Source organism: Paramacrobiotus metropolitanus, unplaced genomic scaffold (genome assembly GCF_019649055.1).
Source record: "Paramacrobiotus metropolitanus isolate TYO unplaced genomic scaffold, Prichtersi_v1.0 Parri_scaffold0000041, whole genome shotgun sequence".
In the NCBI taxonomy this organism is placed as follows: domain Eukaryota; kingdom Metazoa; phylum Tardigrada; class Eutardigrada; order Parachela; family Macrobiotidae; genus Paramacrobiotus; species Paramacrobiotus metropolitanus.
Genome location: NW_026570261.1, coordinates 848403 through 874401, shown reverse-complemented (window position 1 = coordinate 874401; position 25999 = coordinate 848403). Strand labels below are relative to the sequence as shown.

General features: G+C 45.1%; 2 protein-coding genes and 1 long non-coding RNA gene across 4 annotated transcripts; 2 read left to right on the top strand and 1 right to left on the bottom strand.

Annotated features, from left to right (window-relative positions):
• Nucleotides 1–909: 909 nt before the first annotated feature.
• Nucleotides 910–4286, bottom strand: LOC129590721 (uncharacterized). 2 transcript variants are annotated; one of them, XM_055486079.1, is made up of 4 exons: nt 3831–4286; nt 3268–3329; nt 1604–2618; nt 910–1527 (listed from the first exon to the last, which is right to left on the bottom strand). In XM_055486079.1, exons 2-4 carry the CDS (start codon nt 3299–3301, stop codon nt 999–1001), a joined length of 1578 nt encoding a protein of 525 aa, XP_055342054.1. In that variant the 5' UTR covers nt 3302–3329; nt 3831–4286; the 3' UTR covers nt 910–998. The 2 variants fall into 2 exon arrangements, with proteins under 2 accessions (XP_055342054.1, XP_055342053.1); XM_055486078.1 differs by lacking the exon at nt 3268–3329.
• Nucleotides 4287–10184: 5898 nt separating this feature from the next.
• LOC129590722 (uncharacterized) lies at nt 10185–11767 on the top strand. Its single transcript, XR_008690768.1, has 3 exons — nt 10185–10342; nt 10722–11003; nt 11374–11767. It is a non-coding gene; the product is annotated as an uncharacterized LOC129590722 (long non-coding RNA).
• Nucleotides 11768–16243: 4476 nt separating this feature from the next.
• On the top strand, nt 16244–25702 carry LOC129590717 (succinate dehydrogenase [ubiquinone] flavoprotein subunit, mitochondrial-like). Its single transcript, XM_055486073.1, has 13 exons — nt 16244–16262; nt 16520–16609; nt 16673–16771; nt 16858–17019; nt 19079–19222; nt 19616–19780; nt 19895–20043; nt 20259–20383; nt 20455–20623; nt 21597–21993; nt 24354–24545; nt 24822–24965; nt 25288–25702. Exons 2-13 carry the CDS (start codon nt 16583–16585, stop codon nt 25483–25485), a joined length of 1971 nt encoding a protein of 656 aa, XP_055342048.1. The 5' UTR covers nt 16244–16262; nt 16520–16582; the 3' UTR covers nt 25486–25702.
• Nucleotides 25703–25999: the final 297 nt, after the last annotated feature.

Below are 25999 nucleotides of genomic sequence, written 5' to 3'. Positions count from 1 at the left end.
GTAACCCCTGCTGCCTTACCATTCCGATTGGCGCTATTTGCCATTGATGTAATAGTTGATTAGCAATTTCTGCTGTACTCGTTGCCGTCACCGGTTGGAACGGGATGTTGTGGAATTACACCGCTGATGTACCGCGCCTATTTTAACCATAAATTATGTACTGCCACAATGTCATATTCTAGCAGCGTGATGGTATCAGCATAGGCAAATGAGTGCAGGCGCTTGGTTTACCCCATTCTGCATATTAAAGCTACCCGGGGCATCGTTGCCCCTGCTACAAGGGGCGGCTCTAAGCGTTTGCGATGAGTGAGTGCTGTATTGATCGATCATCGCTTTAAAACGGAACGGTGAATCGCCGAATCGGTGATCATGTTTGCCGTGGTTTTTCGGCAAAGTCAACAGCTCTGTCCATTGTGCGCGCGGCAGATACGCAATTTATTGCAGGGAGAAAGTAACTCGGCATTACGTCTGGTTAAGTAAAGTACACTTGCAATCCCTTTTCTTGTACACTTGAGTGCATTTTATGAACCTTGAGTGCATTTTATGAACACTTGAGTGCATTTTTTTACTTTTTGGACCTTCGTTTCACCCATAACTACCCAACCGAATGTTGCGCGCGCAAACGAATTTCACGCCTACGTGAACAACTTATTTGGCTGCAGAATGTCATAAAGCGACGCAAAATCTGTGTCGGAGTGAGCGAAAACGTAAGTTTCAGTTGATGTACAGTAAGTACAGCGAAAACGTAAGTTTCAGTTGATGTACAAGTTTCAGTTGATGTACTATTTGATACTACAGAGTATGTACCGCATGACCTCTCTTAAGCAATTAACTTGTAGGAAAAGATGTCCAGATAGTCTCAAGTAGAATCGTTCAAGTTGTTCAACTAGTCAATAAATCGAGCGCAGTTATTTAATCCGTCCACTTGACTGTAAGTACAGTTTGGAATATATCCATTATCCACATTGAAAAGCTTTTTGAATAATAATGCACGTATTTCATTGAGTAATAACTGCAGCAATGTCGCCATCCAGATGAACCGACATGGCGCTCATAAACTCGAAATGTTCAGTACATTTGGACACCAAGTCCGACAACAGCTGAATGCCCTTTTTCCGCAGACCGACAGTCGACCATCCTTCGTCGCATTTGGTATCGTAAAACTCTACTGTAAGCGCGTGCTCACCTTTAGCACCTATACCACCGCAGACGTATATCTTCTCCTTGATAACGCAAGCAGCATGGCGATACCTCGGCTGTCTAAGTGGTTTCATCTCTTCCCACAACCGATTATTCATGTTCTGACGAATGCAGCCTGCTGAGGCACGTGCATCGCCCGACACACGTCCGCCTATAATGTATACGTAGCTGTTTACTACAGCCATTGCAAATTCCGTCAGCCAAATTGGCAATTTTTGTAACGCTTCCCATTCGTCGGCTACCGTATCGTATTGATGCAAGCTGAACGGTGTACCATAATATATCCGCTTGCCACATCTTGCCGCTGCTGATACAGAGAAATCCACGCTACAAATCAAAGGTTGAATTAGAATGGCTCATGGTCTGCTTGCGCTAAGAAAACGCATTAGCTTTTAAGACGTACCCAGTCTTTGCAAGAGGACTGTTCAGAGTAACAGTCCTGCCCGTGTAAGTATCCAGTTCTGTGAAGTGTCCATTGCGATCCCAGTAGTAACCCTTTCGGTTTACCATTACCAAACGTGTGTCCAGATGCATGCCTGATGAAAGCGTCAGTTCACGCCATGTTCCTTCTCCTGCATTCCAGAAATGCAACTTCGTAATTTGACTGTTTGGAAGATCTACTCGCTCAGCAAACAGAATTTCTGTATCTGATAACTGACGGAATTCGGTCGAAAGCCAAATGAATGGCGATAGTTTCGTGGCCGCTATCTGAGCGTTTAGAGATCCAGTGGCAGGGTCGAGTAATAAAACGAGGAAAGTGCGATCAACTTTACAGCCGTAGGCAAAAAATACAATAACTTCCTTTTCTTTTAACATACTAAATAGTATTTCTTTTGCTGATATCCTTTCCGCAGCAATGTCGTTCAAACATTTTCGGATAAGACCGGCAAAGAGGGGTGCATTGTCTTCGCTAACGTAGGGCACGAAACCTTCGATGATTTTGGCGGCATACTGGTTTTCGGTAAGGTTGTCCTCAATATCTACGACGTTCCCGCTCTTAATGAGTCGTTTCCTACGCTCACCACTTGATATTTGTGCCAACTCCAGAATTATGCAACCCAGGCTCCAAATATCGGTTTTTCGCCCGGGTGCCTCTGCTTCTAATTGGGTTAACTTCTTGAGCACTTCCGGTGACATGTAGCGTATCGTGCCGCGCAGTTGCGATATGTCAGCAGAACGAGTTACGCTCCCTTCCAGTTGAACTGTATCATCCAGGTCACTGATCACGAACGTTTTGCAACCACTTCCTGCGACTTTTACAAGAATGTTTTCCGGCTTAAGGTCTCCATGGATGATGCCAATGTTATGCAAGAAGTCTAGTCCTTCAGCTATGGATTCCACGAAATTAACAATCTTTTTGTAACCGTTAAGCAGATTTTGGTTTTGCCTGGCTTCCCGCAGAAAAGCAGCCATATCACCTGGACAGATTTTTCTCTACTGTAACAAGCCATCCGAAAAGTAATGCAAAACGCTTTTTTTTATTTAATTGTTTTTTTATATAATTTAATATTCTTTATTTAATTGTTTTTTTTTTCATTTATGATCGCCTCTCTCCCTTTCTCCACTACCAATCCAAACCATTGCACTCAATCCATTGGATCCAACACCAACTTTTTATACTTTTTGTTTGCCTTTTGTTTTAAATCTCATCACACTTGTTATTGCTGCATATTTGCTGTACTGGCCACTGCGACAGACGGAGATCAGATGTGATAGTACAAGCATCATGGGATGTAACAACGGTTGCAAACTTTTGAAACGTGAGTTTTGAGTTAAGTGCAGTAAGGTGAGCAATAAGGTGCAGTAAATCCCAAAAACGACAGCATGTCTAACGTCCCGTCAAGACGTCCGGACGTTTTGGCTCTTAAACCGTCGAAATTCCAAAACGTCCGGGAATCGCCAGAAGACTGCCATACATTTTGCCCACCCAGTTTTTTCCGCTGTTAATCGTGAAGAAGATGGCAAATTCACAGTCTGCACGGTAAATTCTTATCCAGAAGTTTTAACTAGGATAATACGTTCGTTCTAGGACGGTTTAAAGGCCAAAACGTCCGGCGGAGGTCTTACACTTCTGCACGTTTTGGACGGTCACAACTTTCATTGGCGTCAAAATGTCTCGCGCGACATGCCTGTGCGAGGAGAAGTTCTGCGTGAGTTATAATGCGACGAAATGAATACTCAAAGTTGTGCGGGTCACACACAGCGGGTGTACTTAGGCACTGGCTATAACACCGCACTGAGGTCGCCAAAATGGCCTTCAAGCCTTTGGCTATGCAACCGCACACTACAGTTTTGCCGCAGTCTTGGCCTCGATTAATAACTTGAACGAGTCCTCATCCTTTCCTGATAACTTAGATTCCTGATATCTCAGAGTTCCCGAGATTCGTGATACTTTACCGCGGAGCTCTTTAGAATATTTACTTCTTAGTTCTTTGTTCTTTTTAAATATTTTTTACTTCTTAGAATTTTTAGATTTGATTTCTTTAAGTTAAGTAAAAGTTTGTTTTAATTTCTGAGCAATAAAGGCGCAGGAAGATGCTCGAAGACTATTTACACGCGCCGAAGAATAATGCGGGAAAATAGCCCTAGCCAAAAATTTTTGATAGTAACATAATAAACACATTAGTCACCTGCATGATAGTCCATCGCTAGCTCGATTGTGGCTCCGCCAGAAGTTTCAATGATGGACACTTTGTGATAGACTACGAGATTTGCATGTGTAATTTTAGTAAGTTTACTTAACCTCTCCACGGTTCGCACCATGCCTTCGGAATCAGCGGCTTTTTGGGACGGAGCGCAGGTTTGGATCACTTTAACAGCTAAAACAGTGTCTCCTGTATAATCGCCACGCTTCGTGACCCTGGCTTTGTAAACAGCGCCAAACGATCCTCTTCCAATTAAATCCGCGTGAGAATAGTGATATTGCACAGTACGGCCAAAATTTTGGACGGATCTCACCGTGTCGGACGCGTTGTTTCCCATTCTCAGTCCGGTGAGGAAATAAAGGAAAAGTTTAAATTTTGCTCGCAAATCCAGTTAGACACGCTACCGTACGTTTGCAAATGAGTTAATTTTTAACGCTGTCAATAAGCCTACTTGAATATACGCGTAATATGGACTACTACTACTCGTATTATGGACTGTATACATTTTGCCTTGCGATGTTGCAGTGGAAAGCAAACAAAGTATGCAATCATTAATCAAACAACATTATCTCGGAAACATGCAGCAGATAACAATGCCCATAGACCCACAGTACTGTACTGTTACCCTGCACTTGTCGAAAGTTTCAGTGGCTCAGCCTGGCGAACGTTGTACGAGCGCGCTCAGTCTCCGTTCAGAATTCACATACTACTGTACTTTTAGCTTTTTTGATTATACTGCAAGTGAAGCCGAACCCGGACATTTGGGAGCGTGACATTTCGCCGCAGTTAAATTCGACGCACGACTTTTCGCCGCGAAGACATTTCGTCGGGGGACATTTTAACGCTGGGACACTTCGGTTTGGGACAATTTGCATTGTTTATTTCGTGCCATGTTGTCCATTTGGACGCACCATTACGCAGCTTCCGTATCGTAAAATGAGCTGCACGGTTGAAAAATTACAATACAGTAACAGAAAGTCAGCTACTAAAAGTTGAAAGTAAAAACGGTAGTTTGAACTCGTAAGCGACGAAGGGCATCGCCTTGTCTCCGCATCAGTGATTTGAGCAAGGAACTGTCAAATGCGACTAAGCTTTTCGCCTGTAGGATGCAAATCAGTTGAAAGCAATGAGCCTGCTTGGAATCCTAGATAAAGGAACTGAAACATTCGTGGGAAATGGATACCCACTGGTTTCATTTTTTATCCTTCAGAATCGGTGTTGTTTAGAAATTCATTGAGAAATGTCGCCATACAAGTTGACAGAAATGGCGGCTAGTAACATTCTATCAGTTTTTGCCGTGTAGTCCGACAGCATTTAAGCCCCATTTTCCAAGACCGCGACGGCCGACCACCCTGTTTTCCGGTTAACCGTGTATAATTTTAGTATTAAAGCGTGTCTTTCCACAACGTCTATGCCACCGCATACGTATATTCTGTTCTCGGCAAAGCAGGCTAACATGATAACTCCGCGGCTGTTGAAGCGGCTTCATTTATTCCCATGCAGCAGTCTCTAGATTCAGTTATTCAAACGAATACAGTCAGCCGTGAAAGTAGTCGCAACGTTAACAGCAGAAATGTATACTTTCCCGCCCAGAATAGCCGTTCACCGCAACCATAGCAAATCTCTTTCGCCATTCTGGCAAATCCGGTAGAAATTCCCAGTTGTTGGTCGCGGTGTCATACCGGTTACCGGAGTAGTCTGCGAACTGTGCGAAGTGTCGCAAAAATTATATAATTACCCTGTTTCGCCACTGACTGTAATCTGTAGATATGATTAAGCCGGCCCTGCAACCGCGAAGTGTTGTTACAGTTTTCTGTTGTCGTCATCTTAAGTGAGTCACTAAAATTAATTAATACATCGCTACCGGAGTTTTTCAGTTTCCGGAGTTTTTTAGTGTACCGTGCAAAGTGTGCTTTCCAGGAAGATTCAACAATTTGATAAAATGGTGTGTGGCTTGCAGGGCTAGACTGCTTGTAGGCAGAGCTGTCACGCGATATGTTTGCTGTCACGCGATATATCAACCTGTTGGAGCTAGAAAACGTTTATATCAAGTACGGTTCTCGCAGCAACTGTCCTAGACCTTATCAAGGAAATTAATCTTGCCGACAGACACCTTTATGGCACAAGAAAAATGTAATCAGATCCTTGTCTTGACCTATTTACGTATCACGCTAGCTATCCATCAGCCAACTGTCTAATGCTCACAACCGCATTGATGTGACTTTCAGTCGAAATTTTCCTCCGACCTGATTACTTGACTAATTGCTCGATGTTTTGCACACCGCACCTAAGGCAATAGCATATCAATCAAGTACTCAGTGACCTTCAGCGGAAAAAACTTCTGATCCCCAAACCCACATCCGATTATTTCAAGCAAATTTAACGCTCATTTCTTACACCCCAGAAATGACTGGACGTGGCAACCGAGGACGGCAGCCAGCGAAGAGCGCGCCCGCGACATCCAACAGAGCGAAACGGACCACCGCCGCCAGTAAGCCCCCCACCACAGCGAGCGACGCGGAAGCTCCGGAACCGACGGTGCAATCGCTCGCGCAGTAACAGAAAAAGCACCAGGAGCAGCTGGATAAAATTCTCGCCGCAATGGAGCGCCTAGCACCACCACCCCCACCGCCGCCACAGATAGCACCACCAGCACCGGAACCTGTTCTGCCGCCATCAGCACCGGAGAAAGTTCCAGATCCATCGGCACCTCGTCCACTGTCTCCATCCTCCAACCTGCAGATCCAGATTGGTGACGACTTCGGAAGAATCGTGCACCAGACTGATCACTTCGGACACTCCACTAACCGCAAGCGTAAACGCAGCCCAGAAAAAGGTAAGCGTAGCAGCTCGCAATCATCTGTTAGCAGTGAATTATCGGACACACTACCAGTACGTCTGCCGGCCGGCGAGCGCCTTGGGAGACGTCCAGACGTTTTCAGCCGACTGGGGCCTCTGCGGGGAACTGCCGCCGGAAACGCAGCCATTCCCCCCTTTCCGTACCATTTTCCGTCACTGGACAAAAAGCTCGTGAAGAAGCTGCTCGACCACACTGAATACATTGATCTGGACTTACTCCTGCTGAAGAACCGCGTCGAAAAACCAAAGAAACTGGATTCCAAAATGGTGTTCGATAACGGAAAGGTCACCATTAAGCCGGAGGACGGAAAGTCCGGATTACCTGTTTCACATCATGGATGCGCGCTTTCGGCGTGTTCGCCAGCTACCGCTCTCACATTGCACCGGAACTAAGCACCCGCTTCTACAAGTATATGGACATAATTGCATCGTATGTCGAGCGTGGGGTTCCGACCGCCAACTGGCTCGAGTACGATCGGCAGTTCCGCGCGCATATGACTGGACATCCGTACGATTTCGACCAGTGGACCCATCAACACGAAGATACGTACATTGAATGCATCCAGAACGCATCGCACGCCGAACGCGAACCGTCCCCGCGCCCGGAAAAGCCGAAGCAGAAAGACGATCGCTGCCGAAACTGCGGAGGGACAGACCATTACATCAGCAGCTGCCCCGCACCGCGAAAAGGTCAACCGGGATACGGGCAGCCCTTTCGTGCCGCTCCCGCCGCAGACGGGGAAATCTGCCGTAACTATAATTACGGAAACTGCCCAACACCGTGCCGCGCCGGGAGAGTCCACGCCTGCGCCAGCTGTGGTGACCGCAAGCATCGGACGGCCACCTGCCCGAAGCTGGATAAATAAAGAAGTAACAGTGCCGGCAAAGGCAACCACACCGCTACAAATTAGCACCTTTGCCAGACTGCTTGCTCAACATCCTGACTCCACATTAACGTCATTTATATCCACCACACTTACAAACGGTTGCACTATCTACTACAACGGTCCCCAGAAAGCACGCTCCACACCAAACGCCGTCTCAACACGCAAGCACCACGCTGAGGTTACGCGTACCATACGGAAAGAGGTCGATGCCGGCCATACCATCGGTCCTTTTCCTGACCCACCCTTGCCGCACTTTGTCTGCAACGCCCTCGGCGCACGGCCAAAGAAAGACGGTAGCATTCGAACCATCCTGGATTTATCCCAGCCGCACGACGACAGTGTAAACGATTACATTGACGTCACGCAACTTCCTCTGGTATACTGCACCGTTGACCATGCAGTATCCATCCTAACGGAACTCGGCAGAGGCGCACTCATGGCCAAAATGGATGTAAAATCAGCCTTCCGACTGATACCGGTACGCCCGGCGGAGTGGAATCTCCTCGGCCATCAGTGGAACGGCGAGTTTTACTCTGATGTAGTGTTGCCTTTCGGGTGTAGGGCATCACCTGATGTAGTGTTGCCTTTCGGGTGTAGGGCATCGCCGTACGTGTTCGAGCAATTCGCTGGCGCCATCCACTCGATCGTGTCGAACCGCACCGGTCTAGTCAGCATGCTCCACTACGTCGACGACTACTTCTTTGCTGGAAAACCTGGAAGTAATCAGTGCGGCACATTGATGTCCACCATGACTCAGACGTGCAGTGAACTCGGGGTCCCTTTGGCACACGACAAGACCAAAGGGCCCGCGACTCAGCTGACGTTCCTGGGCATCCGGCTAGATTCTGTCCGACAAACCCTTAGCCTCCCCGACGATAAACGTCAGATTATCGAAGAAACGCTGGAAGAATGGAGCAACCGTGACCACTGCACCAAGCAGCAGTTCCAAAGCCTTATCGGAACACTCACGTTTGCTACCCAATGCGTCCCAGCGAGCCGCTTATTTACTCGACGCATGATCGCCCTGCTAACCGACAACTACCACGAAAGGCTCATCGCTCTCAACAGTGAATTCCGTAAGGATCTGGAATGGCGGAAAGAATTCCTCCCAGCCTGGAACGGCACCGCGTCCTTCATCCAGCCGGACTGGACAAAATCTGACGTCCTGGACCTTTACACAGACGCGTCAGGAACTCTCGGGCTTGGTGCATATTGTCACGGGTCATGGTTCCAACTGCGCTGGCCACCGTGGATTATTTAGCGGAAGCCATGCATCGAGTACCTCGAGCTGATACCGATACTCCTCAGCCTAATTGTTTGGGGCTCTAAGCTGCAAAGGAAGCGGGTCATCTTCCACTGCGACAACGAAGGCGCCACCCTGGCCTGGGAGAATCTACGCTCAACCAACGTTGGCGTGTTAGATCTCATGCGCCGCATGTTAAAAGCCGCTGCCTGCGCTAATATGACTTTTACTATAAAGCATATACGCGGCGTTAATAACGCGATTGCTGACCCCCTATCTCGTTTTTAGCGAAGCAGATTCCGAGCGATTGCACCAACAGCGTCGGAACGTCCGGATCCATGCCCGGACATCTTCCCGCAGCTTCTAATAGCGTACAGCGCACACGCGGCCTAAACAACTTGCTGCACGCCCATATTGCCAGCTCCACCAGGCAGACGTACGTAACTGCCGTCAAACAGTTCTCAGTATTCTGCAGTTCTAGATTTGCTCAGACACTCCCAGCGACGCCAGAAATCACTGCGGAATACGTCGCGCATCTGTATTCCGCAAGAAAATCCCTCCGGACCGTAACCGTTTACCTTGCCGGCATCAACAATTACCACCGTGAAGCTGGCATGACATCCCCAACCGGCCACGACATTGTGACTCGCGCCCTGCAAGGCTACCGGCGACTGGCCCCATCCAGTGCGGACAAGCGCCAACCTGTCACGCTGGAGATGATGCGGCACCTGAAGGACGCCATCCGCTCCAGTAGCATGTCCCACCACGAACAGTCATTGTATTGGGCAACGTTCACCCTCATGTACTTTGGCTACCTTCGCGTCGGAGAAGTAACGTGCCCCGCTACCAATCGCTACGATCCGCGGCGCACTCTGATGTCAACAGACGTGCAAGACCAAGATAGCCGAGTCCTCATCCAATTAAAAGTCACGAAGACCGATCCAACCGGTCAGGGCCACTCCGTAGCGCTGACGGCGACCGGTCGTTCCGTGTGTCCCGTGCAGGCCTACCGGAAGTATATGGCTTTTGCTCAGTTCAACCCGACAGCTGAAGCACGGCCGCTCCTCATCCACCAGGACGGCAGATACCTGACCAGGCGTGGAAGCCTGCCTCCATCGTCTCCTGGAGGGGCACCCGGACCAGCTCCGAATTGACACCCACAGCTTCCGCATCGGCGCGGCAACCACCGCCGCATGCAACAACGTGCCAGACCGCGTGATCCAGCGCGCAGGGCGATGGAAAAGCAACTGCTACACGCGCTACATCCGGACGCCGGCCTCCACCACGCTGAATCCCTACTCCAACGGGTAACGGTTTGTTTGGGGCAGTCGGGCACAAAAGGGATATCGGAAAGTCGTCGTCGGAAGGTCCGCCTGCTCCGACTTCGATTTCGCATATGCCCAATTATGCCGACCTGTTCTCTCTCAAAAACCCGCAACACTGCTGTCGCTTCCGCTTACTCGCTACCGTCCACAACAAACAACAGTACCGCGGCTAACCGAATTTAAGTACGTACTACTTTTAAGCAAGCGCCGTAAACCTGAACCGTATTTCAGTTCTCTGTGAATAAGACAAAATGGTGTGATTATCTAACGATTCGATAGCATCTATGTTAGTACTCAAATGCTCGTGCATGGCTGTAGAGCGGGCATTACAAACTGGTTTTGATCCACCACAGATAAAAACCGGTGCAATAAAAACCGCTGTCTCCAGGCTGTTTATTGTAGTATCTAAAATAGGGTGTCCTCTCACAAAACTTTTCTGACAATTCAAACATCGATCGACCGTTTGGCGATGCCTTTTGCCGGTATTTTACATCACTCTGCCAGCTGAACATATAGCAGTATCGAGTAGTGAGATATTTTATAAATTTTGTCTTTGCTTTAGGCGGAGCACCGACGTGGGAAACTGCCTGAGGAAGGTGTATTCCCGATGTCCCGAGGTATACAACAGCGAGAAAAGCAACTATGGTGGATGGTACAGGCCGGAATGGCACATCGTCACTGGTCTGCTGTGAAATACCACCATCGGACCGGTGAAACACATCCGCGCTGCAATGCACTGCGATGAAAAAGATCATCGCAAGTTCTCCGACTGTTGCACACTAGGCTCAGCTGCCCCGTATGAACAGAACGAAAATGAGTCCGCTGCCCGCCAGACTATTTGCCAGTACGTTCTTAAAAAGCAGCGTCGGTATACGGCAAGCTTATTTAAAATCACAGTCGGTCTAGGGTCATATTTAGTTAAAGATATTAGAAAATATCGTAGTTCGTTCATTCGTTTCGGTCGATCAGCAAAATGTCGCCAGCAAGTTGTCAGTCAGCATGATAGTGGTCATCGAATTGTCGGTGTGCCCGTGATGAACATGCAGACTTACATGCTTATGATTCGTATTATGGTCTAACGATATTCCCTCGCATGCACTGCAGCGATAGTATGTCGCACAACATAGCTCGGTAGTGATATCAATTGCTGCGGCCAGTACGCAGCTGGTTAAAGCAATTATTTATAGTACATGTCTCCCTACTGCTTTTTTTAGGCGTTTGAAAGCCCTCGTAGAACGCATCAGCGGCACGGATGGTATTGAAATGGGGAGAAAATGCGGTCAAGATGCTATGGAAACGGTGAAAGAGGGTTATCAGCAGTTGCATGATGTATACTGTCCTAATCTGTAAACGGCTGTTCATAACATTAATTTGAATACTTCGCACGCTTGGATTTTTTTTCATTGCTTGTTTGAGCTGTTTCATCAAGGTGGAGGGAGACCATTGTAGCGGACTTTTCCATAGAACAACCGGCGACTTGAACTGCGCGAAATGCGTTGAGCGAGATGATTTTTCAAGTTGATTACTGGTTATTTCATTTTTATTAGATCAGTTGTGGTAATTAGTGCGAATTACAATTATCGCCGACTACTGAAAATGTTAAGGCGAATAACAGCAGGTGCATGGGTGGGAGGAGAGGGTGGATTTAATTCACGAAAACCCTTGAAAAATTAATTTATCTGCCGCTACAACGAGAACACAGAACATTAACGCCTGCACGCGCGCAGGTAAGCCTGACAAGAACATCAGTTCTAAAAACAAACGATCGTGCAATGTGCAATAATGCCTGTCTGAGCAAATGCTAGCGGGTCAAACACCAATGTAATCGTACAGCGTATAACTGTGAACATATCTTATTGTATAAGCGTGTCATCATTCTATATAAATGTAAAAAATCCTCAATCTCAGTTAAAAAGCTCCCCTTTCTGCTCTGGGAAAAGTACTGTCGCAGCTTCGACCAGGCTATACCACTGAGTTTGTGTACGGGAAGCAGCCCACTTGTACCGTGTGCATGCCCATGCGTTACCATGCCCGAGCGCTGCACCGCTGCAAGCGTTGAATTACCGTGCACCAATCGTGTGGTATAACCTGCTCGAGCCGCTACAGTACATGTTAAAGTGCGGCTTCGTTACAATAATTGCAAACGCTGGCACACTACTGTACTTCATGGTTAAAATTTGAACACTAAAAAAAATGTCAGTTATTTTGTTTCCATCGCATACGAAACATTTGGTAGCTGGATGCGGCTGTTGTTTGATTGAAGGAGATCGGTAAGAAACGCTTTATTAGAACTTTGACGGGGCGAGAGTGGCTTCACTTGTTGTGAGTGTGTTGTGTACTTTCTAGCTCTTCTCGTGCTAACTGGGACAAATGTATCATCTGAAAGTAACGAGACATGAGAGACAGCGAAAACGTTTTTTAGCTTTTAGATTGGCTGATCGGGAATGATTTGTTCCCGATGTTGTTTTTCTTGGCAGCTTTGCTGTAGTCTTGTTTATATGATTAAAATATCCATCTGAAAGTACGTGAGCGATGCTCGCTTCTACAAATATTGCTAATGCTAATAAATTCAGACGAATCAAGGTCATCAAACGGTCCCTGGGCATTCGTCTGTTCCCAATTTTATTCAATCTTCATTCCATCTGTTCATGCCATAATTAATCCAGTACTCACAACTGCAGAAAAGGTCAACAACAAATCAAAAATATCACGCCGGTTGATTTTCCGTCGCAGCAGCATCCGTAAGCGGCGGCCGCGGTTTGAACAGGTTGGCATCGACCCGGTCCAGGCCGACGCTGACGTCCGGCAGCATGCCGCTCAGCTCCTCCTCCAGCGCGTGGATGCGGTGCTCGGGATGGAATTCCGCCGGGTATTTGCCGCGTAAATACCGCACACTATCCATAATTAAATCAGTCATTAACTGAGGAGAAAAACAGTTACAAAATCATGGCACAAATAATTATCTGCAGATTTGTTTCTTAATCAAAAATCTGTACGGCGCCGCAAGCTATCTGTCGGCGAGCAAGGAAAATTAATACACATTAGCATCATCAAATAAATACAATACAGGGAAGAAATGAAATGAAACAATTTGCCGAACTAGAAATTAAAGGAAATTCAATTTAAAATAAAACCAGAATAATGAACGGATAGTGTTCTTAAATATTCCACGGTCCATCAAATCTTGTGAGAAAAAACTAACTTTTTCGTAAAAAATTTTCAGGTTTCTGGTTTACTATTTCAGTTTTTATTGAAAGTGCTTTTTAGTGTTCAGCAATGATTAATAAATAGAAATTATCAATGTTGTGCTTAACCAATGTTCACTTGAATAACCCAATAAAATGTGCTTGTAAGATTTCTTGTAAGATACAGTATCTGAATTTTTCTTTATTATAAAAATTCGTTTACCCTGATTAAATAATTTGTATGCAGTTATTAATTAATAATAACAATCGATAATAATAATATTATTCAGACAAGAATAGAAATTAATTTCTGAAAACTTGCACGAAAAATGGGATAACGGGCCAAAAAAAGAAAATCGGAACCAAATAAACCAGAATTAATTATTCAAGTCGATCGCAAACAAGTAACATGTCGACGGCGGACGACACGACACAATTGTAGCAGGTAAAACGCCATTGCACTACGAAGACACACATCTCTCAAGCAGCTGTCGCGGCGTCTCTGAACTGAGCGAGCGGATGATCTGTTATGTTCACAAAAATCACATTTAAAATCATATTTAATTTCTTAACAAAAACAGATTCAAATCATAATAACTTTTATTTTAAAAAAAATCATTTTTAATTTATTCCGCCGTGAACGTAAAACGCCACTGTACTAGAAAAAACGCACCTTCTAAGCAACCCGCGCGCCGTCTCTGAAGTGAGCGTATGGGCGTGGCTCTTGCCGAGGAGCTTGAGGACCATGTCGACGACGGGATGGCTGAGATAGGCGGCGCGTTCCATGCGGTGGCGCACCCAGCGGTCCAGGGCGTCGTACAGCGGCAGGCACTGCCGGATGTGGCCGCGGTAGTTGGCCACGAAGGCCAGCGCCCGCGAGATCTCCGCGATGCTGTCGGCGTCCAGCTCGCGCGGCAACCGCAACTCAAACGCCACCTGTTAGGGTAATTTATCGGTTAATTATCGACTTGAAGTGTGTACGTAGTAACATAGGTGCCGTTGCTGCTGGCGCTGTAAATAGGACAGATATTACTCGCAATAATTATTATGATAAGATCCCGTATTACCCGAGACCGGAAGTGAGAAGTAAGGCATTATTCCTCTGTTCGTATCTTTCGTAGGGCTCCTGATAGGGATTCCTGGTTCCTGTGTACCAACCAGTTCGTGTGTACATCGTTCCTACAATTTATTTCCCCGTACCAGTTTGCGAGAAAAGAGTGCTCTACCGAGAGATATAGGCAGGGATACAGACTGCAACATTTCTCGTACGCAGACAACGTTACCGGACGGTTGTGTTGAGTCTTGTAATACGACACATCTGTATGCGCTTATATTAAAGTGCCAGTTTTAAGCCCGAAAGTCTTACCCGGAACCATTTCCATACAATTGCCAGTTGATTTTAATGCTGAAGAACCACTTTTTTTAGGAAATTTGGAATATTATCATTCTTTATTGTGGCACTAAGCTCAGCATTTGTAAGGAAAAATTATCAGCCAGGAAAAAAAGAAGCGGATTAGTTAGTTGAAATTGCGTGTATCGTCATAACGTCAGTTGAACTCGGCACCGCCGCAGCGCGTACACCGGTTCCGCAATAAACACAGGCGCGATCGCAGATCCCTGACGCTCAGACAGAAAAAGACCGGATCGAGTATCGCCTGCAGTGAATACAGAATGGCCGATACGGTATAAAACATGGAGATTTCCTTCCGGGAAATAAAGTTTACGAGAAGATAGAGCACCAGCCCGGGGATCCAGCAGACGACAATACCAACGGTGAATAAGGTCAGAACGATGAAGGGCCGTGAAGCAGCGCTCTCGCGTCGAACCACATTATCTGCTCGGGCATGATGCCGTCGGCGATGACGGTGCTCTATCCTCCATCTGCCCGCGCAAGGTAGCCCCGATTTTTCGCCTCTGCAATGTCTTCCACAACAGCACTGGGTAACATACGGGAATAAAGAGCTTGGGGATATCGAATACCACCACGGTGGTGAATGTCGACCACACCATCTGGCGGGAGTTGTTGACCCAGCAGCCGTTCTCCACGGGGAGGCGGTAATATACAGCGTCCAGGATGATCCCAGGCAGCAGCAGAATGTGCACATAAAGGACCATACCTACGCAGAACATCACCGCCAAGCGTCTGGTGTGGTGGCTGCGATAGGACATTGGTCCGAACAAAGCCCAGGCGCGGCTGAGACTAACCAGCAGGTGGAGATGCACCGTGACGGCGCTGACAGCGTAATCGGTATATATGCGTACCGTACATAAGGCGACACCCAGTGTCCAGTTCTGGTAGATGTATCGCGCGTTGGTTATGCTCAGTATGCCGGCGATGGTGACGTAAGCGATGTTGCTCAGATCACTGCCATGATGTACACGTTGAAGGGGGTCCGAAGTTTCTCGTTGCACACCATCAGGATGACAGCAGCGCTGTTGGTCAGTAGTGCTATGAATGGAGCAGCAATGGTCCAAATCGCGAAATGTGACGGTTCGGTGCTATTCACGGATGAACTGAAAAGCAGACTCGAATTGTGGAAGGAAATGTTCAGCGTTACGGAAATGTTGGGCATGTTTTTCGTTGAATGGCTTGACGAGCAACGTTGGAATGTGCAGAGGAACCAGCCTTTTCATATGCACAAGCAGCTTGGGAATAAAGAACCTGCTTGGACGTCCGTTGACTGAATGAAGTCTTCCTGTGATCAAGAATCCTCAATGGAATTACTTGATCGAATAAAAAGTCTCCAGTTAATATGCACCGGGCCCGTGCATACGATGCGCATTGCAGAAGTCACAGTCATTGATTTTAAAGTTTTTTGTTTAAAAAGTTTTGCAGAAAAGTGGATGTTCTTTTAATCTGCGACTTGCTTGCTTTTTCCAGCTTGTTCCGACAGAACCACAAGGATATTCATGGAGCTTTGTCGCGGAAGGGGAAGCGGATGTAACCGCAACGCCCGGAAACTAGCAACGGAAAAAACAACAAAAGCACGAAGCCGAGTGCGAGTGTTTTGTTGAGAAAGCAACTAAGAAGTCAACCAAAACCAGCGATGAACAACTGCTGCGTGTGTGTCAGTGTGTGTGTAACGCCGATATGTAAACGAACAACCAGATGCCCGGAGGGGCAGAAACAGAGAAACGAACAGAAACACACATATCACGAGTGCTCGTGACAGCTCTGATTTCACCGTGCATATATCGCCACACACGAGCATCAGCCTCTTCATAGCGCAGCGCAGCCATGTCAGTTTTTGGGAAGTTATCCAGTGTAAGTACTGGCCCCATCTGTCCGTTAGCAGTCGACTATTTTAAAAAGCAGCACGCATTGCAGAGCCTGTTGTCGCGATCGCTGCCGTCGAAGTTCCTCAGCTCCCGGATCGCCCAGCCGTCTCTGCAGCGCCACAAATCCTCAGCCACGCAGAAGACCCAGGTCCGCCCTGCATTACTTAAATTCCTCTGCCTGTGTTGCACTATTATGACGTTACGTGAGTGAAAACGTGCCTGCTTGTCCCGTAGTTCTCCGGCCAGTACCCGATCATCGATCACGCCTACGATGCCGTGGTGGTGGGAGCTGGCGGTGCGGGACTGCGCGCTGCTTTTGGGCTCTCCGAGTTGGGCTTCAATGTGGCCTGCATCACCAAGCTGTTCCCCACGCGCTCCCACACCGTCGCTGCCCAGGTACGCTACGGAATTTCCGCATTTTTTACTTTAAATTATTTTTGATTAATTATTGAGCAAATTTACGACTATCACCGTTCGAAAAAAACTGCTTTTAAGCTTGTTGGTGACGTGATATAGATTACGGTAGCGGTAGTGTACGTAAAGTGACGGCTTTATCGTACTTTCTGTTATTTGCTATACTTTCTCGATCTTCTCTTTTGTTTTCGGGTCTACTTTTGGTTGTTTCTACACGGATGCGCCGTGTCTACATAAGTCCGTGAGTGGCAGTACTTTGGCATGATCAGTTCTCTCATTCTGAGTTTGGCAGTGATCGGAGTTATTCATTAAATTATAGCCGGAGATTCAGTTCTCGCTTCGCGTATTCGTAGGCTTAGCTATGCCACATTGAGTGATTGAGATACCAGCTCATACTCTGTCGTTGAGTTAGGTCGGTAGGATAGATTATTGCGGTAATTATTCCTATCGTACTGATCTCTCCGTCATTGGGTAGTCAACAGGAATTTTTTAGCTATTATTTTTGGTTAATTTTTAGAAAAGTTAGATTATGATTTCGATAATTTTGAAGTTGTATTAGGTAGCTGAAATTAAAACATGGATTTTTCACGCAAATTATTTCTGGTTGATGTTTTAAAGATTTGCGATTACCACTCTAGGAAAATGCACTTTTGCGTGCATTGGCAGACCGGAGCGCGGCGGGAAGAGTTGCATTTAGCACATTTTTGGTTTATGAATGTGTACTTGGCAAGTTGCTAAATTTTTGCTGCTACCAGCGCGCATCTGTCTATATACATTAATATTTGTTCCGATAGAAGGCAAAACGGATATGTGACCAGAAGCAAGATTGCGGAAAGATGAGAGTAATTTTTGAAAAAGTTTACGTTATACAAAGTTTTTATTGCATTTCCCAATGCGGCTGTCCTGGTCTTGCGTTCACAACTCATTTTCTTGAATTTGAATTAAAGTTCGGGATGAGGCCATTATGGACCACATTAGATGCAGTACAATTTGGACCGTCAAAAAGGTCATTTCTTAAAGATTTTCTTCTGGTAGTTTTTTTCACTTTTCGTTGACCACGAGGACAGAAGCTGGGAAATCTAGGCACAAACTTTCAGTTAATGGTTGTCATGTTTAAGCGAGAAGAAATATTTTTCATACAGAAACAAGATCTTGAAAATGACCGCAAACTTAAGTGAAGACGCACATTTCGGAATTTCATTGTTGTAACAGCTCTCGTCTGCAGTGGTTGGACAAGTTCTAATGTAGCAGCGCTTCGGCTTCCACCGGCTAATTCGAAATGCATGATACGGCCGCCATTTGTTGCTGAATCACATGAGAGCTAATTGGGCCAACCTTTATGCTTCGAGACCTTTGAATTCCCTGGAATGTGCTAATTTTCGATTTTTCGTTAAAACATTTTATCCAGGAAAGAGGGCGTGATAAATTTCATAAGTTAGCCTGTCCTTTTCCAGTTTCCAGCTTGTGCTGGTTTCCTGGCTTCCTATAACCTTTGGTCGACGTCTGTAGCTTTCAGGACCTTTCCTTGTCTGTCTATCTTAATCAACCTCCCCCTTCTTCAATCTCAATCGTTTCAACGTTTTCGAGACTTTTGCCCGCTGGAAATATTTTCATTGCTTTTCTCTGTCCCCAAGCCGTATTACAAAAAGGGCGCAATAAAAAAACTTCTAACGCTAAAGTGTTGACGAGGTATGAAGCTACGGGATAAAGAAAAGATGACGTTATAAGGGAGTTACATGATAAGGAAGTGATTGCGTAATAAGGAAGTTACGTTCCACTTTCGGGACAGACAGACATTTCTGAATTAGAGGACCTTCGCTGCGCTCCGGTGCGGATGAACTTTTAAAGCATTGAGGACAGCATTGAGGAAGTGTTTCTGTTATAAGATCAATGTTTTCTAGTACTAAGTTTGTACTTGTGACATGATACTTATTAAAGGTCAGTTATAACTTTTAAAGGAAATTGCTGTTTTTTTGGTAAACATGGACGTTGTTCTGCTTTTGGAATGAGCGATGTGGAATTATTCGTGTAATTCTTTTAGGGTGGTATCAATGCAGCGTTGGGGAATATGGGATCGGATGATTGGCGCTGGCATATGTACGATACGGTGAAGGGATCCGACTGGTTGGGCGATCAGGATGCCATTCACTACATGACGCGCGAGGCTCCGCAGGCGGTTATTGAGGTGAGTTATCGTGGTTCGTATTATGGGATGCGCAACACTTTCTCGAATCTCTGAACTCCGATTATCATGGCACGGTGGATTTATGGTTCTTTAGAATTTCTTTTATATTATCCGAGTTTACTACTCTTTATTATCTGTAAATTTCGCATATGGTGGTGGACGTCAGGGATAAACATTTTTGGAAACCTTTTTGTTGTGCATGCACCGTGCATGCACAACAAAAATGCATGATGCACGTGAAATTGTTGCGTTTATGGTGAAAGCACGTGAGACAAACGTGTACCCCTTGTATGTGAACGGTGCGGTAAAAAAACCTCCCAGATTTTTCAACCTGGAACCGTTGCGACTGGAATAAAGATGACTTTGTCATGACTATTTTGTTTCGTTACTCAGTTGGAAAACTACGGCATGCCGTTCAGCCGCACCAAGGACAACAAGATCTACCAGCGCCCATTCGGAGGCCAGAGCTATAATTTCGGGAAGGGAGGCCAGGCGCATCGCTGCTGCGCTGTGGCTGATCGCACCGGACATTCACTGCTGCACACACTTTATGGGCGCGTACGTGTTTGTAGCTTTTATTTATGGGCGCGTACGTGTTTGTAGCTTTTATTTTGTAGCTGTATCGTTTTCGTATTGTGCTACTGGTGTGCTTATAAGCGATTTTCTTGGTAGTCTTTGAAATATGATTGTCAGTACTTTGTGGAGTACTTTGCCTTGGATCTGCTGATGGAGAACGGTGAATGCCGCGGTGTCATTGCGCTGTGTTTGGAAGACGGAACGCTGCACCGGTTTAGGGCTAATAATACCGTCATTGCGACTGGGTACGTAATTTTAAACTTTCTTGGCGCCTTCATGATGTACTCGTACTGATTACCGTTTTTGCTTACTACATTTTGTGCGAAAATTATTGGATGTAAATGTAATAATAATGTTATTTTAATTTTTTGTATTATCGCTGCACTTTTATTTTTTATGGTAATATTTGAGTGTCTCTATTCCCGATTCGCTTGCTGCACTGAGCAATCTGTCTTCGTAGCGGTTTTGGACGAAACTACTTTTCCTGTACATCAGCGCATACTTGCACCGGCGACGGTAACGCTATGGTGACGCGTGCCGGACTACCCAATGAAGATATGGAATTTGTACAGTTTCATCCCACCGGTATCGTTGCTTGATTCTATATAAAACCTTACAGTGGATGACTCGGAAGGTCTAACTTGGCAATGTAACAGGAATTTATGGCGCGGGATGTTTGATTACCGAAGGAGGTCGTGCTGAGGGTGGGTATCTGGTCAACAGCGAAGGGGAACGCTTCATGGAGCGCTACGCCCCCATCGCCAAGGATCTGGCCTCCCGCGACGTGGTCTCGCGTGCTATGACGATTGAAATCCGCGAAAACCGGTAAACAGAATTGTTTACATGCAGAATGACCATGTACCGGGTGGCTGAACAAAATGGCAGCCTACTGTTTTGGTTTGTTTCTCGCGGGCCCGTTGCCGGACCGAAAACTATTTAGGATGTTCGATAAAGAATTTGTTTAGTAAACCATTTCTGAAAACAGTTAGCCGTGTTCGTTTGCAATGCTGCCAACTGAAGTCGTATAAAAAGTTTTCGTGTCCCAGCTTTCTGAACACAAGAATCATGTTGTGGCACTTCTTTCCCGTACGGACGTTTTGGACATTTTCAACTGCTTTGTCTAGAGAAATATGCCTTTTTCTAAAAGAAAAAAAGCTGTGGACATGCTGCTTGCGCTGGGCGAGTTATGCAGTCTAGTTTTATGTTAAAAAGTTTGCTCTTTCGAATGAACCTAGGATGACGTGAAACAAATGTTGGACAGATCCAGCGCACCATGGTAAACGAGACTGCCATTTTGCTCAGCCACCCGGTAATAAATTTTTTAACGGTTTAAGTTACGTGTTAAATGCATTAATAAATAACTGAATAAATAGATAGATTGAAAAAAATAAAAATCTGTGTAATACGCTTAATAAAATAACTGCGTACAGTAGCCGTACACTAATAAGAAGATTAATCAATGCTTTACGCCTTTACTATAAGTTAAGTAGTGTTTGGTACGATGACTCTGCAATGAATTCGCTTAAACGTTCGATGTAAGTCACTTTAAAGTTTCAATGACTGGAACCGACTGTTGATTTACTGTGCGAGAAACCCAAAGGCGGTAGTTGTCGGCGTTTCTTGCACGTAAAGATTGCGCCTTTAAAACATTAAGTACTTACTTAAATGCTCGAATAATCAGTATACAATTATTAAGTATTTAAAAAATTGATAAATACCATCTGAATGGTAATTAAGACGCTGTATGCAATTTAGAAAATAAATTACTCATTGGTGTTTGAACTGCACTGCTTTGCAGTGGTGTGGGTCCACAGCGTGACCACGTGTTCCTGAAGTTGTCGCATCTGCCGCCGGAGGAGCTGGCCCTCCGTCTGCCCGGTATCTCGGAGACGGCCATGATATTCGCCGGCGTTGATGTCACCAGGGAGCCCATCCCGGTGCTGCCCACTGTCCACTACAACATGGGCGGCATTCCCACGAATTTCAAGGGACAGGCGCTGCGCTATGACGCCAAGATGGGCGACCAGGTCATTCCGGGACTGTACGCCTGTGGGGAGTCCGCCTGCGCCTCGGTGCACGGAGCTAACCGGCTGGGCGCCAACTCCCTGCTGGATTTGGTGGTGTTCGGGCGGGCCTGTGCACTGACCATTGCCGAAAACAACAAACCGGGCGAGAAGGTGCCGGATCTCTCCGAGGTCAGTATGGTCGGCTGAGCGAGGAAAACTTCTTCTTTGTATAATTTTTAGCATAATTTTCATTGTCGATTGTGGTGTTTCAGTGGCAGTTTATCTTTTTTAATGTTATCATACATTACGAGGAGGGAACAAGCATCTTCGGTAGCGCGTTCGAATGAATATTCGAGACACTTTGAACACTCGTGTGGCTGCAAATCTGGCTTAACAGTCAACCGCGGAAGGCTGGCAGTCCACGTTTAACTTGGCCGGCCACTTTCAATCAGGGCACCCATCCACGGTTGACAGTGTTCAAAGAGTCTTGACTATTCGAACACGCTACCGAAGATGCTTATTCCCTCCTCGTAATGTAAGGCCTCGTCCCGAATTCAAAGCGAAACTCGTTGCGATACAGCAACTCCACCTCGCGAGGTGGCTTCGCGTACCGTATCTGTAGGCGTGGCCACTGCATACAGCCACCTCGTGCGGTTGAGCAACCGTACCATAACGAGATTCGCTTCGAATTCGGGACAAGGCCTAAGATAACATTAAAAAAGATAAACTGCAACTGTAACACCATAATTGACAACCGTACAATCAGGCGTGCCGAGGGTATACGAGGCGTAGCGTGCCTAGCCATTGTCATTTGAAATGAAACAGTAGCGCGTTACACATAATAGGATTGCTTTACAAGCATATGCAAAACTCCATTCGCAATCAGATCAAACAACTAATAACTTCGTTTAATGTCGTTTTCCTTTTAATTATAATTATATATTTAATGTTGTTTACTATAACAACAGCTAAATAAGTTATACTTCCATAAGTATGGAAGTAATCTAACCTTGTTTCGGCACAGACATTGTGCAAATCTGTTGTCGTATTTTTGAATTGTGCTTACAGTAAGTATGCCCCAGTAAATTTTCTAACAGTCTGTGAATTAACGACGATTGTTTTTAGCTTACGGAATGGTTGTATTAGCCATTTTGATTACGGCTGAGATATCCAACAACGCGCGCTAAATAAAAGTTTATTTTGGATCTCATAGGGCGAGCATGCGTTCATTGCGTTGATCTTCAGGATGTATAAATAATTCAGTACTTAATGTTACGGAGTGATGTTAGTACTTTCTGTTACTACTCGACACTTTAACGATCTGCTTCAAATTCTCAAAACTAATTCAGTTTTGTATAAAATTTAAAAAATGGGTAATAAATCGTAGAAAAGTGCTAATAGGAGATATTTTCCAAAAAATAAGGACGTAAGGATATATGAATCTATTGATATCTATATAAGTCGTAACTAAAAACTAACAACTGTAAGTGAACATATACGATGTATGTCATTGCTAAAAACTAATTATAAATCGTTTTCACAAACGTTGTAGCGACAAGTAAACGACGCTCACACATCACAAGTTCTGTACAAGAGTAGATCGAAAGCCATTCAAGTACAGCGAAGTCGCCGCCCTGGTCACGTGTATATGGCAAGATCTATAACTTGGGACATGGTTTGCTTTTGCAGAAAACGGAGTGTGACATTTTACTGGTATTGCTAAAATTGTTAAGATTAGTTTAGTTTTGTAGTAAATTTTGTGCTGAATAACTTCTCTTTGATTGTTCTTAGAAAAAAACAAGTAGAAGAGGGTATACACGTTGCAATGTGGATTTCACTGGTGTTTTGCCCGTAGACGCATATGCTTAACCTTGCGAAATGTCTCATTCCAAATGACACAATATGTAGAGCCGAAATCACACCTCATTAGCGATTGTACCGTTGTCAATTGACAACGAATATCGTTTAGGCGCAAATTACAGTACTACTTAACCACATGCTATTGCAAAATAAATAAAAAAAACTAACTTTTTTACCGGTAGCATAATACTCGTACTGTAGCACAGTATCACTTCTGTGTTTTTCGTTTTTAAGCATGCATGGAGCCATCACACCAGTGGTGTTTACAAACAAAAACCTTCATACTACGATTGCGTAATAATTAAGTCACAATTATGATGACTTGGTAGATGAGTTAGTAAAGACGTTTTTTTTCTTTCACCTGCACTGTTGCATACTGTAATTGATCGCATAAAAAAACTCGATCTGGACACGTATTTTCTTCATCAAGTAATTGTTATTTAACTTAATATAGATTCGTATTTTTGTCATATTTTATCTTTGTCATCACACCTGTTAATGTTTTTTTTATTTGTTGTTATTTATGTTACATCGATTATGATATTTTGAGTCTTTAACCTTTGTTGTTAGTTCCATTTTACTTTCCGTTGATATTTTACATGCATTGCATCGAGTAAGAAATATTTCATCAGATCGTTTTTGTCAGCTTGGACATTTACACAGCCAATTTTGGGTCTGAATCTGTTTAGAATGCTGGCGAGTCATCCATTGCCAACATCGACCATCTCCGTCATTCGAAGGGCTCCATCAGCACCGCCGATCTCCGCCTACGGATGCAGAAATGCATGCAGACCCATGCTGCTGTCTTCCGTACGGGCGACGTCCTGAAGGAGGGCTGCCGGCAGATGAGTGAACTGTACCAGGAATCCAAGGACCTTAAGGTACGTACAATGGACGACAAAATTTACTTTACCCCGGACCGTTAGCCGCTGTCGGCTTACAGCGCATACGATGAATGAGCGCCGCATATCCGTCGCTATAGCCGCTTACTGAGCAGCAGGCGCGGCAACCGTGTTCTCTCTGTTCTCTGCCTAAAGCTAAAGCCGCAAAACCGGTTCCGAAGTTAAGTAAATTTTGTCGTCCATTGTATATAATCATGCCTCGTTACAAGCAGTGTTGGTTGTTGAATGTCGGGAAAATATGGTTGATGTTTGCAGTTATTCGACCGCGGCATGATATGGAATTCGGATTTGGTGGAGACGCTGGAACTGCAGAATCTACTCTTGACCGGTTTGCAGGTGGTGTACGGCGCCGAAGCCCGTAAAGAAAGCCGTGGTGCACATGCTCGGGAAGATTTCCAGGTAAACATACCAGTAGAATCACACTTTGTAGCAAAAACTGCTGTTTATATGAATCCGATGTTGTTGTAATCTTAACGGCTTTTATGGCGTTTCATTTTGAATGTCGATTGATATTCGATTGCTCACAAAAAATATCGTTTGTATTGATTTTAAAGGTTATGTGAAGTTATTTTAGTAATTTTTTGTTGTATTATTTATAAACTATTAACCAATTATAATATATTGTTTTTAGTAATTTTATATACACTTTAGTGGTACAAATATGTATTATTCGATCACAGATTTGTTTTCCCAGTATATGACAAATTCACCCTTTTTTTAGGATCGCGTGGACGAATATGATTACACGCAGCCGCTGCAAGGACAGCAGAAGCGTCCGCTGGACCAGCACTGGCGCAAACACACCCTGGCGTACGTTCAACCGGATGGCAAGGTGAAATTGGAATATCGTCCGGTTATTGATCACACGCTGGATGAAGAGGAGTGTAAACCCGTGCCGCCAGCTGTGCGCTCATATTAATATAAAATGATTAATACCTTATTTTGATGGTTTAATATTCTTTGCTTATGATGATTCTGCCTATCGTTTTGTGTAATGACCGTAGAACATAGCTAGGGCAATGTAATTTGCAGTTTATTTTGGCTTCTGATTAGTTTTTTGGTGATTTTATCTGTACTTTGAATTTGTGGTGCTTATTCGGAAACCCGCAGGATTTTAGTAAAATAGTGAAAACTGATCATGGTAACAAGTTTGGTAACAGTATTTAAACAAATTACACATGTAATCAGTTTTCAAAAATAATTATAGTATTGCTAATGTTACCATACACCAGCAGACAAAGCAAGCAAGCACCACAATATAGAAAATTAAGTAGACACAGTTCCATAAAAGCTCCACACAGGAAAGTCGCAGGCCAGTCCTTTTGAAGCACCTCACAGATTAAAAGGCGTGGGCTTATACAGAGCGTGGGCTCTGTACTTATAGGAAGGCCAAAATAAACAACAAAAATCCACAGAGCGCTCGGTATCCTGCA

What these genes read in the sequence shown, in the direction of transcription:
- LOC129590721 (XM_055486078.1), bottom strand. Translation starts at nt 4,182, where the DNA reads ATGGGAAACAACGCGTCCGACACGGTGAGATCCGTCCAAAATTTTGGC. An exon ending in AGCGATGGACTATCATGCAG is followed by an intron (nt 2,619 to 3,830) that starts GTGACTAATGTG and finishes AAATCTGTCCAG; the next exon opens with GTGATATGGCTGCTTTTCTG. An exon ending in AGTCCTCTTGCAAAGACTGG is followed by an intron (nt 1,528 to 1,603) that starts GTACGTCTTAAA and finishes TTTGATTTGTAG; the next exon opens with CGTGGATTTCTCTGTATCAG.
- LOC129590717 (XM_055486073.1), top strand. Translation starts at nt 16,583, where the DNA reads ATGTCAGTTTTTGGGAAGTTATCCAGT. An exon ending in CAGCCACGCAGAAGACCCAG is followed by an intron (nt 16,772 to 16,857) that starts GTCCGCCCTGCA and finishes CTTGTCCCGTAG; the next exon opens with TTCTCCGGCCAGTACCCGAT. An exon ending in AGGAATCCAAGGACCTTAAG is followed by an intron (nt 24,546 to 24,821) that starts GTACGTACAATG and finishes TGATGTTTGCAG; the next exon opens with TTATTCGACCGCGGCATGAT.